An 18,746-nucleotide genomic window follows, 5' to 3' on the forward strand; every position below is an offset into this window, starting at 1 on the left:
GGATTTAGATATTCTTACAAGGGATGGTACAATTTACAAACTAAGTAAAAGCAACTTATATGACAAAATTATTTTGCATTTTTCTGTAATAACTTATATTGGTCCCATGATAATGGATGACATGTTTAAAATTCATGAGTTATTTCTAAACCTGAGGATTGCTTTCATTTTAAAAAACAATTCTGTTATAAATGCTTCAGCAAAGTTTCTCCAAGTTGAAATTAATAAACTACACTCTAAAAACGACAGCGACTCGAGGAAGGTTGTTTAATTTGGCATTAGAACATAATCTTGATTGTAACACTACATTAAGAGATTTTGCTAAATTAGAGAAAAATAAATTTATGAAAAAAACATCAAGATGACTTATGCATTGCTTGTCTCTAGAATATTAGGCATCCAGGTATCACCAGTCCATCATCAGAACAGTGAGACTTCTGTGATAATGGTTAAATTCAGTCACTTTTGATGTTTTGCTGACATCTGGTCATATGAAAACCAAAGCTTTGTAAGAATAATTGGTAGTGTGAGAACAGAGCACACTTTAGCAGCTGAATTTATAACTTTTAAATATTTGGGCATATGGCATAGAGGCCTCCATTTCTCCTCCTGCCCCACTGCGCAAATGGTGGTGGCGGGCTGGAGTGGGTGGTACCCGGCACCGAGGGGCTCTACCTCGCAGTCCCGCAGCGCGGGGCTCAGGGAAGCTGCCCGGCAGGTGCCAGAGACCCCGCCCCCGCCGCCCACCTCCTCGGGAATTGGCTGCGCTGGTCCTAGGGGGCGGCCCCAGGGTCAGGATGGAGTCTGGGGTCGCGGGCGCGGGCTACGTGGGTTTTCAGTTACTCGTGGACAAAGCGCCGCGCGCTTGCATTGCGGCCCGGGCGGAGTTCCCCGTCCCCTTCCCTTTCCTTCCACACCCGCACGCTCGCTCTCCCTCCGCGCCTTGCCCTCCCCTCGACTGCCGGGTCCGGCCCCTTCGGGAGAGGGTGGGGCGCTCGGGTCTCCGGGCCCCGCGTGCGTGTGTCCGAGCAGCCCTGGGCGGTGGGCGAGGGCGCGGCCTGGGGACCCGGGAGGGGCCGGGGCGCGGGGCTGCAGGAAGTGGAGGCGGCCGCCGCTCGGGGACCGGCTTGGCTGGGTGAGAGACACCCGGAAACGGATTCCGCTTCGGGGCCCGAGCGAGTCGGGTGCCTCCGAGGGCGCGAGAGGAGCGGGCGGGTGCTGCTGAGTAATCCCCGCGGCGGCGGCCGGACGCCCACCTCCCACGCCGCGCCGCAGCCGGGCCGCGGCTCCTCCCTCCGCGGTCCTTCCCTCCCCTTCCCTCCCCTCTTCTCCCCTCCCTCCCGGCTCCGCTTGGCTCCCGGCAGGTAGAGCCGGGCTCCGGGCGCGCGCGGGGCCGCAGCAGCTGCTCCCGACCTCGCCTCGGCCCAGCGCAGGGCCTCGCGCGCCCATGGCCGGCTCGGAGCAGCAGCGGCCGCGGCGGCGGGACGACAGAGACTCGGACGCGGCAGCGGCGGCGGCGGCGCCCCTGCAGGACGCGGAGCTGGCCCTGGCCGGCATCAACATGCTGCTCAACAACGGCTTCAGGGAGTCGGACCAGCTTTTCAAACAATACAGGTGACCCACGCGTCCCCGCTCCCCCAACCCGGCCGCGCGCACCTCGTGTCCGGCTCACGCGCCTCGATCTGCGGCCCCCGGGAGCCCCCTCCCCCTCCTGTCAGTCCCCGATTCCGGTCCCCAGGTCGCCTCCCGGGCAAGATCAGCCGGAGGGAATGCGCCTCTGCCACATCTCCTCGTCCACCCCCTACCCCGGGCTCCGTAGCCCTTTCCCTCCCGGGACCCCCAGCGCGCCCGCAGTCTCCCCTCTCACTTTCTCCCAGCCTCGCCCTCCCAGAGATGTGCCCGGTGCCGGTCGGCTTCTCTCCGCAGGGCAGCTGGCTTTGGGACCGGATGAGATTTGAGGCAGCAGCGAGCCTCGGACCCAGGCTTGTCGTGACTCTGGCTCGCGTGCTGCCCCGGCAGCCTTTGTGACACGGAGCCCACCAGCTGCCTGCTCCTCGCGCCTCGCATGGCTCTGCATCATTTGTGCAGTTCCAGACGCTTTTATTGTTTGAAAACAGACACGCACAGTTGCTTTGCGGTGCAGGAATTTAAAAATTTCAGCCCAGCTCTGCCCACTCATCTCTCTGCCTTGTCTTCTACAAACTCAGTCCTCAAAATGAGTTCCTGATATCTTTCAAGCAGGCGTTATTTATTAAGAATTTTTCCAAAGTAAAGGAAGGAAGAAAATGGAGGGATTTTTGAAAAGTATATGAGAAGGGTAGGAAAACACGTGTGTTCAGTTAATTTTTTATTTGTCTTTTAAAAAGCAAAGCGAAAGAACTGAAACCTGGTAGTTTTCCTGTGGGGGTGGAAGGAACCTTCATTTCGTTGGGGACCTGGAGTGTGTGTTCTCGGGTTGAGGAAGCAAGTTTGTGATTTGCTGTCTGGGTTGTTGACGAGCCTTAAGGATGTTGCTTAGCAGCTTTCCCGAACACGTTTAAGGGCCACATGCTTCACACGTTGGAGACCGAAAGTGTAGTTTGGTTGGAATGAGAGGACCAATGTACAACTGTGACCGAGAGGCAGAGTCTGTAAGAATGAGAATGCCTGAAGTCTCAGACCTCAAAGAATGGTGGTTTCTACCCAGCAGAGCTTCCACCTTCTTAATGGCAAAGCAAATATCTCACAACTGTGAACTTTTCACTAAAGACCTTTTACTTTTAAATCGGTGATTTTTCCCCCTTTGGTCTGAAAGTAAAAACAACTTCGCTTTACTTAGAACATTTCATTTTTAAAGCATACAAGTCTGGGTTCAAGATGAAGTTTCATCAAAGGCTGTTGATGGGGGATTTAAAGGGTTTACTTGTCACACAATTTCTCTTTGGTAGTTTTTAAGAAGCCCTCAGGAAAAAAAGTATGAATATTTCCTATACTGTGCTATGATTCCGTTTTTAGACTACCAGTTTGTGTTGTATGAGAGGATGGAGAGAGTTGTAGAATCAAATTTACTCTTTTTAGTTGATGATTTAGGTACTTGCGTATTTCAGTACTTATTGCTTTGAAGTCTCCTGTGATATTTATTTAATGGTCTTTTTTTTCCCTTCCTTTTCTGCATTAGTAGGCTAAAATACTACCTTTACATTGAAAGCATGGAATTTTTGCTTTATCTAGAAAATTTTATGCACTGTTAATAGAAGGCAGTATCTGAGTGGTTGGAAAACTCTCCCACAGCAACAGCAGAGAGATGCCCCTTCAGAGATATTTCTCTGTAGGTGAGTGCGTTGGAGGTGTCCAGGGAATATTTACATTGTATAGGTAGGTGCTGTCTGCTTGTATTTTGAAATGGGAACTGAAGATAAAGAAGGGAAAAAAACTGTAGTACCTCTTTTCTGCCAAGCACAGTGCTAGACACATTCCTTTATATATCCTCACTATTCTCATGACAACAAAAGAGTGAGGTGTATCTTATCATGACGGTTTTATAACAAGGCTCATGAGACTTAGCTTTTACTATGGACCAGGACACAAACACTATAGTTCTATATCAAGGACTCTTTTCATTTTACCATTCTGCCTCCCTCACTAAATTTATAGTAATTTGTCATCTGCTCTGCGACCTTGTTTTCCAGCAGTGTTAAAAAGCCTTTTTCAGAGATGGTGGGAGGGAAAAAGACAGAGGTAGACAGAGATGGTATCATCCTATCAGTTTTCCTTGGCTCCATCTGATTTGTTTGTGGTGTGGACAATCATTGCGTTCTTCCCACCTCCCAAAAGGTGCTTCTGATGTATGTTTTGGAAAGCACAGTTGCGTACAGGTGTGATCATGGGCAAGAATCCTGCAACCTGGATTCCAGTCTTACTTTTGCCACTTTTGTGGCTGCTGACTTTGGTTTCTCAAAATTTGCTTCCTTACCTATAAAATAGGAGTAACAATAAGAGTACCCGCATTATTGTGTGATGGTTAGAATTAAAAGAAATAATCCATGGCCCCTGGCTAAGTGTAAGCACTCAATAAACTCTAGCTAGCTTCTGTAAGTGGTGCCTTCCCTGCTAGTATTGTGCTTGCTTCTTCACAGTGTAGTTCGAGTACAAGACACAGTGTCCTGTGTGCAGGTGGCTTTTCTATTTAAAGTTCATCTTGTGTATTACGTATGAAGGATTTAAGATTCTGTTATGCATTGGGAAACTTCCCTTTCTGTTCCAAAGTTAAATGGCCTGCTGAAGGCTCAGCAGTGACTCGATAAGTGTTTGAGGAGCACACTGCTGGCTCATGTTATCTACATAAGAGGGATGGGCAAATTACCCTCCCTGTCTCCTTTTTTAATGATTGTTTATCACAGGAAGACACCCTTCCTCTACTAGTAAACCTTCCAGAGTCTTACTTTTACACTTTAACAGTGAACACATATTTTATATCTAGTGTAACAATATTTTTTATTAAAGCAAGAAGGTCATTTTCTCATGCTACCTTACTAGAATGGTGAAAGTTTATCAACAGCTGCCTAATGAGAAATGGTTACTTTGTAGAAACAGATTATCGTGAAGGCCACTCTGAATTCGTGGCAAGTCTGGATTGTATAATTCAGATATTAGGCATATAGGAATTAGAAATATATGCACAGTAGAAGCCTTCTTTTGGAATATAGAACAGCTCCCTGGTTGGGATTTGAAACTGTAGCTGCCTTTTTGTTGGAACTATAGTAATAATGTAGCAACAAACTGCTCTTTGGTGGTGCTGAGCCACCATTATGCACTTTGAGGTGTTTTCCCAGAGGTCAGGATAGATTTGTGCTGCTGGAGGGCACTCCTGCTTTGAACCCAAGTCCACATGTTTTTAAGTTCGTGATCTTGACCACCTGAAGTCAAGTTCCTGATCTTGGTCTTAGTACCCAGTGCTCTAGTCTAGCAGCAGTCACTGCCCCTTCACACACAGACACTCATTCCCTTCCTCCCTCGCTGTTTGCATATGTGACATGCACTCAGACCTTTAGTTGCTCAGACACATAAGATAGGCTGTGGGTTAGGTGCCAAAGACACGTGCTAGATATTTCGATGCTACAGTGTAGGTGTAGGTAAAGCTGATGGTGATAGGGAGGCTGGGAGACATAACCATGGTCACCTGGAGCCTGTAGAAGAAAAGAGAAGCAGCGTCTAACCCAGCCTGAAGGACAGTTTTGTGGAGGAAGTGATGCCTGAGCTTTGTGATGGGGTAGAAGTGAATCAGTTGAATGAGGAGTTGGGAGGGGCAGGGCAAGGGGAAAAGGAGAATGTGAGAGGAGGTGAGGTTTAAACGGAAACCTAGGAGAGGAAATAACAGAAAAACCCACGTGGAGACATGAAATGACATTGGGAAAAGAGAGTCAGAACTGCACACTCACCAGTATTACTAGGCCGTCACATAGGATGGCTTGTTCTACACTTTTCTTCCTACCACTGGTCAGTCCGTGTTTCCCATGGTCGGTGCTTTTCTCAGGGTTATTTTGCTACTGGGTGTCTCATCAACTCACTTTTCACCGTGACCATTGTCCACAGCGTGGCTGTCACAGCCATAATTCACTCTTGGCTCCTTGGGACTTCAGGATCCTAATGTCACCACCTTTTTTTCTCTTTATGGCTTGAAATATTACTTTTTAACAGGACTGGCAGAAGTGAACCACATGGAGGCCTGAGGAGCGTGAGACGTTTGGGGCTTCTGATCCAGATGAGCTTCGCAGTTCTTATTTCTCCTGCCCTGGTGCTGAACCTCCCTCCTCCCCCGTTGAGGTTACCAGCCCATCTCCTGCTTTAACTCTTGGCATTCTTTTTGATCCTAAGACTTCTGCAGTTTTTACCTCTGCCAGGGCTACTACCAGTTTCTGGCTGTAGATATTATTAAAGAGTCATTGTCAATTTAGTCATTGTCAACTAAAATAGGAAACATATATCGTTATTATGAGTGTTTATTGGTACCTCGTTGCTATGAATTGTGACACTTTCTTTTCCGTTTTAAACTATAAAATGGCAAAAATGTATTAAAATACGAAGCAAGAAAAATTTATGGTAAGTAACGTGAGTGTGCGTAAAATGAATGTGTGGACCCTAAATTATTTAACACAGTTTTTGGCACATACGACAAAGCCATATGAGAAAGCCGTAGGATCTGTGGGACTCCTTTTGTCAGCATGTTGATTGCAGAGCCAGTGTTATACAGATGGTTCCATATAATCCAGGAGTTGGTAAACTATGGCCTGTGGGCCAATTCTAGCCTGACACCGGTTTTTGTAAATAAGTGTTGAGACACAGCCATGCTCATTTGGTTATGTGTGGTCTGTGGTGGCTTGTGCACTACACCTGCAGAAAACAGTAGCATCACAGGCCATATGGCATGCAAAGCCTAAAATATCTACTCTCTGGCCTTTTACAGAAAGAGTTTTTTGACTTCTGAGAAAACCTTGGTGCTTCCTGGAAAAACTCAAAGGCACTTGTAAGAGATGTTGAGTCAGTAGGCCTCTGAGCCTCTTATCTGCCTAAAACCATGTCAGATTCTTGGGAGGACAGGAAGGACTTGCAGGCTGCCCATGTTTTCTAGACAATTCGGCGGCTCACAGACAAGAATGTGTCTCTGCCTTGCTCCTGGAGACAAGAGGAGAGTCCACAGATGCAGACATGTAAGAAAAAGAGAAGCAATGAAAAGCAGAAATGGTTTAAGGGAACTGGCGGGAAAGACAGGAAACTCATCGGTTGACTTTTTCCATCCTCTTCAACTCAGTGGTGTGTTGGAAAAAGGCATCTTTTCCCCCCAACTGTTACACTGTCTGAAAAGGTCCTAATTAAATATTCATTAAAGATTCATTTGGCTTAATTGAGATTCCTTTTAAAATGCAACTGCCTGTAGAATAATAGAATAGTTTGGAGGAAATTATCAGGAAAAAATACCTGTGCTGTAGTGGATGTAAGTCTCTGTGTGTACAAGTGTACACTTGTACAAATACACAAAGCAAAAGATACGAGCCTTTAAAAGAATGTGTTCTCTTAAGTCATATATGTAGTTATCCGTCAGTATCCATGGAGGATTGATTCCAGGACCCCCGGTGGATACCAAAATCTGTGGATGCTCAAATCCCTGATAGAAAATGGCACAGTATTTGTGTATCACCTACACACATCCTCCCATATACCTGAAATCATCTAGTAACTTTTAATACCTGATATCATGTAAATGCTATGTAGATAGTTGTTATACCACATTGGTTAGGGAATAGTGACAAGGGAAAAAGTCTGCATATTTAGTACTAATGCAATGTTTTTTTCCCAAGTATGTTTGATCTGCGGCTGGTTGTGGAACTCGTGGATAATGAGGGCTGACTGTATTGTATTAACAGGTTGAGTGAGATTACCTTTTTTCCCTAATTTAGTTGAAAGAAGCTGTATTGAGTGAAATAAAGTTTTGATGAGGATTTTTTTTAAAAAGGAAGAGAGAAGTAATATTGAAACATGGAAGCACTTTCTATCCTAGTTACAGGAAACCACTTGTAGATCCCCAAATGTGGTATTTCAGGAGTCTAGACCTTTCACACAGCCTGTTTTAGTTCCTGAAATGCCACTTTCACAGCTGGTCTCCTTTGCCAGGGTAATCCTCCTATTTACCGAGCAGCAGCAGTGGGACTGGAAGAGGCTACAGAGGACTCAGGGAGAAGAGAGAGTCAAAAAAGTACAGAAAAGTAGATGGCTGTGTGGCAAAGATGAATTGATTTCGAAACTGCCTAGTGCTTGGTCTACCCTGTGGAAAGGTCGGGTTGGGTGGGGAAGAACTGGTCCGTGTCTTACACAGCACCTCTTTCAGCACTTACTCTCCTCCCAACACCCTAAAGTCACGAGTCTGCTGCTCGTTCTGTAACGTGGGTCCATTTGGCGGTTGAATGGCCTTTGTGGGCTAACATGGGGAGAATGCATTCCAGTTTCTGAACAAGAGACTGCGAATACATGTTTTTATGTAAAATTATTCGTGCGTGTGCTGTGTAGGAAGAGAAAGTCATGCCTCCTTGAAGTGGATTTGATGATTGAGCTGGGGCTTTTCTTTTCTTTTCTTTTTTTTGAGATGGAGTCTTGCTCCGTTGCCCAGGCTAGAGTGCAATGGTATGATCTTGGCTCACTGCAACCTCCACCTCCTGGGTTCAAGGGATTCTCCTGCTCTTACGTAAAGATGGTTGGTGGTTTGCACCACCCTTTTCCCTAGCTGAGGTTGCTTTCTCCATCTCTTCCTTCTTGCTCAAGAATTTCAGAACACACGAAATATACCTACATATATGTAAGGTAGTTACCCCTGTCTTACAGGAAAACTCAAGTTATTACAGAGAAAGCCCCTAGAGAGTCGGGAAGTCCATCTCTTTAAAAAGTCTGTGTTCACAGAGTGTCTGCCATGAACAGGAGAAAGGTGAGAGGCAGGTCGTTTCTTCAAGGAGGCATTACTTCATACCTTTATTCAAATCTACCTCAAACGGTCACTTTAACACTTAGTCTTGTTCAAAGCTGTAATATCTGTGAACTCACTGACTTTAGGTGACTGTATTTTTCTTGTGTACATCAGTGTAAACACATAATGATAAATACTAGATGGCATTTACTGTGAGCCAGCCCACAGCCCCAGCCTTGCCTGAGCTTTTCTCCTCATTTAATCCCCCTGCCAGCTCTGTGAGGGAAGCCTTTATTATCTCCCTTAGACAGAGGGAGGAGGAAGAGCCCAGGAGCATGAAGTGGCCCAACTCGGGTCTTGCAGCAGTAGTGGGGAGCGCTGGGGTTGAAACTGGGCTGCCTGGCTCCAGAGTCTGGGTATGACCATGTGCTATCTACCTCTCTGACAGAACTTCTACAGTGAAAGGATTCACATGTGTCCTGTCAAAGCCATTTTGGGGCAAGTCCCTTCAGCAGTATGCAGATTGCGCTCTGACACCCAGAAGCTATCCATCAAACCCCCAGAGAGATCTGTCTTCAGGGGAGCTGTCACTCCAAGCTTTAGACCCTTCGTGGCTCCCAGTCTTGTGTAGGATAAAGTCCAGCATCCTGGCCTGGCCTCCGATGTCCTGTGATCTGGCCCTGTCTGCTTCTCTTGTCCCTTCCATGCTAGTTGTGCTGGAATATTTTGCATCATCCAGCCAGGTATATCTTGCTCTTCCAGACACAGCTCAGATTCCTGGAAAAAGGTTGTGTGACTCCTCTGCACTCCTGCGGCATCCCGTCCTTACCTTTATCCGGCACTCGTATTGCATCAAAATTGTTTACACGTCTGCCTGTCTGCATGAGAGGGCTGAGATTGTAGAGATGGGTAATACCTGGACTTCCTCTCCAGGTGTTCCTGGCCTTCCTGAGGTTGCTGGAGTTATGTGGGGTCCAAGTTCTTAAAGGCATAGTAGCTCCCCTTTATTTGCAGTCAGGAAGTGCAGCCCAAGAGGCAGCTGCCCTGTAGGAGCTCTGAAAGCCTTGTTCCTCATCACTCCCTCCTATTCTGATGGCATGGGTGTGTCTCTTGACCCAATTTAAGGTGCTCCAAACAGGCCCTAATATTGACGTTCTGCTTCTCATAAGCAGTTGCCAGAGCTCCTGCCTGGCCCTGTGACTGCCTTTGCCTTAGAACGTCCAGGCTGCGCTGTGCTGAGTAGGAGCAATGGGAAGCAGAGCCGCTGCTGAGCCACGTGCGGGTCTCAACAGTGCCATCACAAGGAAAGCTGGGCCCTAATGACACTCAGTCTCCTGCTTCCAAAGAGGTCACAGGTGTCAGCTGCACCTGACCTGGGCATTGTAACTCAGGATGGCTGCTCTCTGAGCTGTTCTCTACTCAGTGTTTTGTGCAGTGACAAGGAGGCCAGCCCAACTGGTGTGACTTTTGCTTCTCCCATCTGATCCCTTGCAGGGCTCTGGGGTACCCCTAAGAGGTGGTGCTATGATAATGCTCTGATATGATTTGCCTGCCTGGCATGAGAAAGTAGAAATGTAACTGCCAGACTCCAAAAGCCAGGTCCTGCATTTCAGGAAGAACTGATCTCTGGGAGAACCTGGTGGCCAGAAGGGGAAGCTTGCTAGAGCAGTGACTCTCGACTCTGTCACACCGAATGCCCCCTTTTGCTAACAAATATTTTGTAATTCCCCTTTTATGATCCTGAAATGAAATTGATAGATGAAGTAACCTACTCACACATACAATGTCTAAAAATCAATAGAATGCCCAAATAAAATTATATGTGTGTGTGTGTGTGTGTGTGTGTGTGTGTGTGTGTATATATATATAGTTCTTTTCTTTTTTTTTTTGTCTTTTGAGACGGAGTCTCACTCTGCCTCCCAGGATGGAGTGTAGTGGCTGATCTTGGCTCACTGCAACCTCTACCTCCCAGGTTCAGGTAATTCTCCTGACTCAGCCTCCTGAGTAGCTGGGACTACAGGCATGTACCACCACGCCTGGCTAATTTTTGTATTTTTAGTAGAGATGGGGTTTCACTATATTGGTCAGGCTGGTCTTGAACTTCTGACCTTGTGATCTGCCCGCCTCAGCCTCCCAAAGTGCTGGGATTACAGGCGTGAGCCACTGCACCCGGCCTGCATGTATTTTTAAAGTGTAAATGCTCAGCATACCTTTATCCGATGATAAAATGAAGTAGTTAGATGACTGCACCCTTGTATGAGGAAGAAATTTGGATTTAGGAGAAGGTGAGAAGGTGCTGCAGAGAAGGAGATAAAAGAGCAGGTATGCTTTAAAGTAAAGAAAGTGACAGACCAAACTTACCCATAAATGTTAAGGGAAGGAGGGAAATAACCCTAACCTGCCAATGCAAAATACTGGCTGTTGAAGTGGTTTTAATAAGAAGTGTGACATTTTTTGCAATGAACCAGGCCTTCTTTGTCAGGATGGTATTAATTTCCTGTGTTAAGACATAGGATGTGTGCTGACAGAGTGTCTCAGAAAACGTATCTCCCATCGTTAAATCCCTCTGCACACCAAGACCTTTAGAGACCGTTGCCTTTAATAGGTGTCCAGGATTAGACGGTAAATTGAAAAAATGTTTATAGGATAGTTGAGTGGCAGCCGACTCCTGAGGACAGTTTCAGAGTAAGGTTGAAAAACAAGATTCAAACCCAAAATAAATAGTTACGTTTTGTTTGTTTGTTTTGACAGTCTGGCTCTATCTCCCAGGCTGGAGTGCAGTGGCATGATCTCAGCTCACTGCAACCTCCACCTCCTGGGTTCAAGAGATTCTCGTGCCTCAGCCTCCTAATTAACTGGGTCTACAGGTGTATGCCACCACACCCAGCTAATTTTTGTATTTTTGGTAGAGACGGGGTTCTGCCATGTTGGCTAGGCTGGTCTTGAACTCCTGGCCTCAACTGATTTGCCCGTCTCGGCCTCCGAAAGTGCTGGGATTACACTCGTGAGCCACTGTGCCCGGCCTCCAAAATAAAACAATTTCAACATGACATTTTCATGACAAAAGTTTCAGTATGCTACGTATCCTCAATAATATTGGGTGGCAGAGATGAAATAAATGTATTAATGAAATGTATTTGTATCCAGGATTTCATGTATCTTCAATAATTTATTTGGCTTTAAATATATTAAAAGGAGCTTTCAGTATCACTGTTAAATATTGGCAGGTGATATACAAATGCAACCTGGTTTAGCTGCAGTTTGTTGACAACTCAGATGCCACAAGCAGTGTTGCTGTTGGTGACATGGTTTTCCATAATTATAAACAAATCTTGATAAACTGTGTATTCAAGCAGTATAAGGAATATTTTGTGTTTCTACATAAGTGGAGGTAGATTCTAGAACTAAATAAACAGTTTTTCATCCATGTGAACTTCCAGGAAATGTTCAAAAGTTTTGTGGGACAGGCGACAGTGTGCTGGATGATCTCATACATTGCAGGAAGCCTTGGGTCGTTGATCCCATTCCACTACGATCATCATGTCACCCCAAAACGGCCCCACGGGTTTCCAGAATGTCTGCATTGAGAGGCACTGAGCTTGGGACGGGAAGGTTTAGGACCAGATTTGGTCTCTGTGGCTGAATCCCCCAGCCTGCTTAGAACAGCACCGTAGTGGGGTCTTTCTGCAGACAGAGTGGGACTGTAGGAAGGGAAGAGGCTGCCCAGGCTGGCACAGCTGTGGCTGAAGGAGAGAGGTGGAGAAGGGAGTGTCTCTGTTGCGTTGGTGACGGCAGGCACCAGGACAGAGGCCAGGTGTAGGGTTCCTTGAGAGGTGAAGAGCCCCTAGTGTTGGGTCCCCTGGATCACACTGCCCCTAAACATCAGTCACACACAGACTGCTTCTAGGGCCCAAACAGCTCCAGAAAAGTATGTCAGCTCGGGTTTCTCTGTCCTTTGCCATGTGGATGGAGAACTACTGAGGTTCTTCCCTTCTTCATACTCCACATGGATCTAGCTTACAGGACCTGTGTCTCGCCGGCCTCTAGGTGAGTTTATTTTCCTGCCCTGTTCCCACCCAACTCTTCCTAACTTTGAATCTCAAAGTATAAACTGGCCTGTATGCTTCCCAGGAAGTGAGCAAGTTTTTTTTTTTTTTTTTTTGCTAAGTAGGTTTTGCAAGTTAAACAAACAAAAATTTAGTTAAAAATCAAAGGCTAAATCCCTGTGAATCAGGGCACAGTTGTCTCAAAGTTCCATGGTCTTTAGAAGCATATGGGATGCTTCTAAAATGTGAGGAAATAGGGTCAGATGCTTCATGATTTTCTGTTGAGCTTGTGCTTAGAAGTAATTAGGAAAGGAAAGCCACATAATGTAGTATGTTATAGGGCACCTTGATACACAGATAGGCAGAGCTTTCCCTGGTCCTACCCTCAACCATGACATCAGTTGCATCCCATAATACATGTTAGCGCAGCCTGTTTTACATGCTCAGGTGCACCATAATGCTGCTTTTGGGTGGGGCTGTTCCAGGAAGATACGCATCTGAGCGTAGTGCGCCTCACTTCCAGTGCCTGCAGCTGAGTGTTACTTGCTGCTCTTTCCACTTTGGCCTTCTTAGCACACAGATTATTGTTTTTTGCTGCTTCCTTCTGTCTGCAGCAGCCATCCTTTGGGTTGTACTTCATTAAATTATCACTCCATAAAATAAGCACCAAAGATAAACAGATTTGCAGATATTTGTATCATTCTCTCTCTTGCAAATGGAACTGGTACTATTGGTACTATTCTAACAGAACAGGACAAAAAGAGGGAAATGACATTTTGAATCCAAATTCAAGTTGAATTTGCTAAATGACAGAGAAACAAGAAGCAATCAGCTGGGCACAGTGGCTCACACCTGTGATCCTAGCACTTTGGGAGGCCGAGGCAGGTGGGTCACTTGAGGTCAGGAGTTCGAGACCAGCCTGGCCAACATGGTGAAACCCCGTCTCTACTAAAAATACAAAATTAGCCAGGTGTGGTGGTGGATGCCTGTAATTCCAGCTACTCAGGAGGCTGAGGCAGAAGAATCACTTGAACCCAGGAGGCAGAGCTTGCAGTGAGCTGAGATCACGTCACTATGCGAGACTCTGTCTCGAAAGAAAAAAAGCAATCGTATTAAACTGAAATTCATGCTGCACGGCCTCTAGGATCGCTTCCAATAGAATGAGTCACTGGCAAGTCTTTGAGTGCTTCCCCTCTTCCCCAATTTTGAATGGTAAATTGCAAAATCTCAAGTTACGTGTTGTCAACTGATACCTGGAACAAGAAAGAACTTGTTATCTTTCTGTCTTGCAAATTATGCACACCTGCATCTTTATTTAGGCCTAAAATAAAGTAGCATGTTGGAATTGGTCAGCTGCACACATGTCTCTTGTGATTTTTTTTTTTTTTTTTTTTTTTGAGATAGGGCCTGGCTCTGTCACCCAGGCTGCAGTGCAGTGGCATGATCATAGCTCACTGTAGCCTTGATCTCTTGGGCTCAAACCATCCTCCTGCCTTAGCCTCCTGAGTAGCTGGGACTACAGGCCTGTGCTACCACACCCGGCTAATTTTTTATTTTTTAGTAGACATGAGGTCTTGCTGTGTTGGCCAGGCACTTCTGAGCTCAAGCAGTTTCCTACCTCAGCCTCCCAAAGTGCTGGGATTACAGGGTGAGCCACTGCACCTGGCCTGATGTGACTCTTGACCTATCCAAGGCTATATGGGGGCTGCTTTTCCAGGCCTACAGTTGTTGAAGGAATTGGGCTACTGACTTTTCTCCACACTATAGCCAGGTTTGCATCGATTTAGTTGCACCGAAAAGAGTTTTGTTTACATGTGGAATGTCATTTGCCTCAGCTGTCAACCGTGTGGCTCCAAATCTATTTTTGGTTATTTCTGTATTGATGATTGGTGAGACACTCATTACTTTGAGTTATCAAAATTGCAAATTGAGCTAGAAATTACTTCTCTTGAAATAACATGGGGAAAAAAAAAGGGGAGGTGGGAAAGGGCCATGGTGTGGGGGAAAAGCCTAAACTACTTATAAGCTACTTAGAAGTTTAGCCAAAGTGGCAGGACCTGCTATGGTGGAATTCTCAGAGATTCTTGTCTGGAGAAATTACCAAGGTAAAAATGACAAGGAGAGAATGCTTCAGTGATTTTCTGTAGCCCTTGTGTGACATTTTGGATCTGGGCCGGGCTTGTGAGAGAGAGTAGTTGAAGCTAACTTGAAATTGGGATCTTTTCTCCTAATGGAAGAATGTTGAGTTGTAAAACATTCATCAAAGAGCTATTCTACTAAAGTCTAGAAATTTATACTTAAGGAAGCCTGTGAATAGTAATGTAAACCCAAATGAAATTTTCTCGACCTATGCTCTACTAAAAACTGAAGAAAAATGGAGATGCCTTCGTGAAAGATGGACATTTTCTATGACATTCCGAGTTGTTTACTGAGAACTAGTTCACACAAAATGTTATTATGAAGAATGTGTCTAGCTTCCCTTTGAAATGACTTTTAACTGAAAAATAGAGAAGTCTGTAATATTTTTATTTTTATTTATTTATTATTATTTTTTGAAATGGAGTCTTGCTCTGTCGCCCAGGCTGGAGTGCAGTGGTGTGATCTCTGCTCACTGCAACCTCTGCTTCCCAGGTTCAAGCAATTACCCTGTTTCAGCCTCCTGAGTATCTGGGACTACAGGCACATGCCACCACACTTGGCTAATTTTTGTATTTTTAGTAGAGATGGGGTTTCACCATATTGATCAGGCTGGTCTCAAACTCCTGACCTCAGGTGATCCACCCATCTCAGCCTCCCAAAGTGCTGCGATTACAGGCATGGGCCACTGCACCCGTGTGTAATATTTTTAAATGATTTCCTAAAATTAATTAGTGTTTGGGTTGCTTGTATAAATGGATGCATGTGGTTTCGTTGTTGTTGTTTTTGTGAGACAGTCTTGCTGTGTCACCCAGGCTGGAGTGCAGTGCAACCTCCGCCTCCTGGGTTCAAGTAATTCTCTTGTCTCAGCCTCCTGAGTAGCTGCGATTACAGGCGTGCACCACCACACCTGGCTAAGTTTTGTATTTTTAGTAGAGACGGGGTTTTTCTGTGTTGGACAGGTTGGTCTTGAACTCCTGACCTAGGTAATCCACCCACCTTGGCTTCCTAAAGTGCTGGGATTACAGGCGTGAGCCACCACACCTGGCCAGATGTGTGTGTTTAATCCTCAAAGCATTCCTGCAGTTTGTAGATTATGCCACATATAATAGAGGAATCATATTATAGCTTAAAGCTCTTTGAGAAAATCATGAAAATATCTTTTAAATTTCAATAGTTTGGGGGGAACAGGTAGTGTTTGGTTACATGGATAAGTTATTTAGTGGTGATTTCGGAGATTTTGGTGTGCCTGTCACCCAAGCAGCGTACACTGTACCCAATGTGTAGTCTTTTATCCTTTACCCCCCTCCCACCCTTCCCCCACTGAGTCCCCAAAGTCATTCTTATGCCTTTGTGTCCTCGTAGCTTAGCTCCCCATATAAGTGAGAAATACGATGTTTGGTTTTCCATTCCTGAGTTACTTCACTTAGAATAATGGTCTCCAGCTGCATCCAGGTTGCTGGGAATGTGATTATTTCATTTCTTTTCATGGCTGAGTAGTAGTTCATGGTATATTTATACCACATTTTCTTTATCCATTCATTGATTGATGGAAATTTGGGCTGGTTTCCTATTTTTGCAGTTGTGAATTGTGCTATCAACATGCACGTACATGTGTCTTTTTCATAAAATGACTTCTTTTCCTCTGAGTAAATACCCAGGAGTGGGATTGCTGCATCAAATGGTAGATCTACTTTTAGTTCTTTAAGGAATCTCCACACTGTTTATAATGAAAATATCTTGATTAATTTTGTTACTTTTAAAATAATCCTTGTTGAAGGTTAGAAAGTCTTTTTAGTTGAGAAATGTGGTTTGGATATCCTCTTTGTAAATTGCTTATCAATGCTGTCTCCACGTGCCATTAGCATAGAATAGAGATGAATTGCCTATTTATTTGTATGATGTAAGGTAGAGAAGGAACTATTGCTGAAGATATTTAATACACATTAATGATACATTGAGAAAAACTATTTAAAAATTGACTAATCTGAAGAATTGTTTTCAGAACATATCAGTAACTCTTAATGACTACTGAGACTTAGCAATAAATGAATATGAATTAAGCAAAACTAGAGAGGAATCTGAATAAAATTAGAAGTAGTACATTCTTGTAATCATAGAATTCTGTTGATCTTTGCTTAAATGCCTGCACAGGCAAACAATGACAGTGGTTGGGGGTCGAGTGGGTGGGTCATAGCTGCACACTGTTCATGCGTCATTGTGTCGTATGCATTTTATCCTTAATCCTAATTCTCTCAACGGCTCCAAGGATAGGCTGTGTCTTTTTTTCTTTTTCTTTTTTTTTTTTTTTTGGAGACAGAGTCTTGCTCTGTCACCAGGCTAGAGTGCAGTGGCGTGATCTCGACATACTGCAACCTCCACCTCTCAGGTTCAAGCGATTCTCCAGCCTCAGCCTCCTGAGTAGCTGGGATGATAGGCACCTACCACCATGCCTGGCTAATTTTTTTTTTTTTTTTTTTTTTTGTATTTTTAGTAGAGACAGGGGTTCACCATGTTGGCCAGCCTGGTCTTGAACTCCTGACCTCAGGCAATCTGCCTGCCTCGACCTCCCACAGTGCTGGGATTATAGGCATGAGCCACTACACCCAACTTTTTTTTTTTTTTGAGACAGAGCCTTACTCTTGTCCAGGCCGGAGTGCAGTGGTGGCTCGATCTCAGCCCACTGCAGCCTCCGATTCCCGGATTTAAGCAATTCTCATGCCTCAGCCTCCTGAGTAGCTGGGACTACAGGCATGTGCCACCACACCTGGCTACTTTTTTTTTTTTTTTTTAAGTAGAGTCGGAATTTTGTCATGATTTCCAGGCTGGTCTCAAACTCTTGACTGCAAGTGATCTGGCTGCCTTGGCCTCCAAAAGTGCTGGGATTACAGGCGTGAGCCACTGCACCTGTCCTCCAAGGATAAGTCTTTTACCATCACCTTGCATATAGAAAATTAAGGTTTACCAAATCCAAGTGAAAAGTGGAAGATCTGCTCCCAGCCCTAGAGTGTATGCTGGTTCCTTTAAAAGAACCCTGTTTTTATGCTGAATAGTATTATGTGGACCTAGCAAGATTGCAGGTCAGTTTTCTAGCCCTGGTCTTCTTGCGGGGCTCTCAGGCTCAGTGCATTGTACCACTTGAAACCTGGTTGTACACACTGGAAGGCTCTTGGCACCTCTGTCTTACCTTTATTGTCTGCCACTTTTGCCTACCAAGTGTCTGTTGAATCCATCCACTTCTCTTCATCTTTACTACTACCGCTTAGTCCAGACCACCGTCATCTCTCACTTGGACACTTGCACTGGCTCGGCTGGCTTCCTTATATCCTCCCTGCCCTTCCTTTACTTCCACCAGAGTGATCTGTCCAACATTCGAGTCTTAATTGCATGACTCGCCACTAAAATCTCTTTTGTAGCCTCTCTAGTAGGCTGAAAAATGGTCCTCCAAAAGGTATCTATGTCTTAATCCCTAGAACTTCTCAGTGTCACCTTATAAGGAAAAGAATAAAAGGTGCCTTGCAGATGTGGTTAAGTTAAGGATCTTGAGATGGGGGATTATCCTGGATTATCTCAATGGGCCCTAAATGCAATCACATGTATCGTTGTAAGAGGGAGGCGGAAAGAGATTTTATACACACGCAGGAGAAGGCAAAATGGAAACATCAAGAGACAGATTTGAAGACATTGACCTTGAAGGTTAGAGCCACAGCTGCCCTAAGCCCGAATGCAGCCAGCCACCAGAGGATGGAAGAGGCATGGAATGGACTGACCCCTAGAGCCTCCCCAGGAAGTACGGCCCTGCCAATACCTCCATTTCAGCCTGGCGACACTGATGTCACACTTCCGGTCTACAGAACTATAAGAGAATACATTTCTCTTGCTTTTAGCCCCCAGGTTGATGGTAATTTATTTCAACAGCCACAGAAAACTAATTCAGCCTCCCATTGCTTTTAGGATTAGGACCAAAATCTGTGGCAGGATTTATCTGGCATAGCTTGGGCCTGCTTGGTTTGCCCCTTGACCATCACTGCCTTATCTCATTTTTTTCATATAAAGACTTGAGTATCCCTTATCCTAAATGCTTGGGACCGGAAGTGTGTTGGATTTCAGATTTTTTTCAGATTTTGGAATAT

The 18,746-nt window shown here is 45.2% G+C and overlaps 1 protein-coding gene across 2 annotated transcripts in view; it reads left to right on the forward strand.

The window, feature by feature from the left end:
- The first annotated feature begins 832 nt into the window (after positions 1 to 832).
- Positions 833 to 18,746, forward strand: part of TTC39C (tetratricopeptide repeat domain 39C) — a 120,811-nt gene continuing 102,897 nt past the window's right edge. Inside the window, exons 1-2 of one of the 2 annotated variants that reach the window (XM_010383225.2) lie at positions 833 to 1,614; positions 6,443 to 6,878. In XM_010383225.2, the coding sequence (XP_010381527.1) occupies positions 1,448 to 1,614; positions 6,443 to 6,506 (231 nt within the window). In that variant the 5' untranslated portion in view covers positions 833 to 1,447 and the 3' untranslated portion in view covers positions 6,507 to 6,878. Of the gene's footprint in view, positions 1,615 to 6,442; positions 6,879 to 18,746 lie in introns of those variants that run through there. The other variant, XM_010383223.2, reaches the window with a different exon arrangement.

This window comes from Rhinopithecus roxellana, chromosome 21 (genome assembly GCF_007565055.1).
Source record: "Rhinopithecus roxellana isolate Shanxi Qingling chromosome 21, ASM756505v1, whole genome shotgun sequence".
NCBI lineage: Eukaryota > Metazoa > Chordata > Mammalia > Primates > Cercopithecidae > Rhinopithecus > Rhinopithecus roxellana.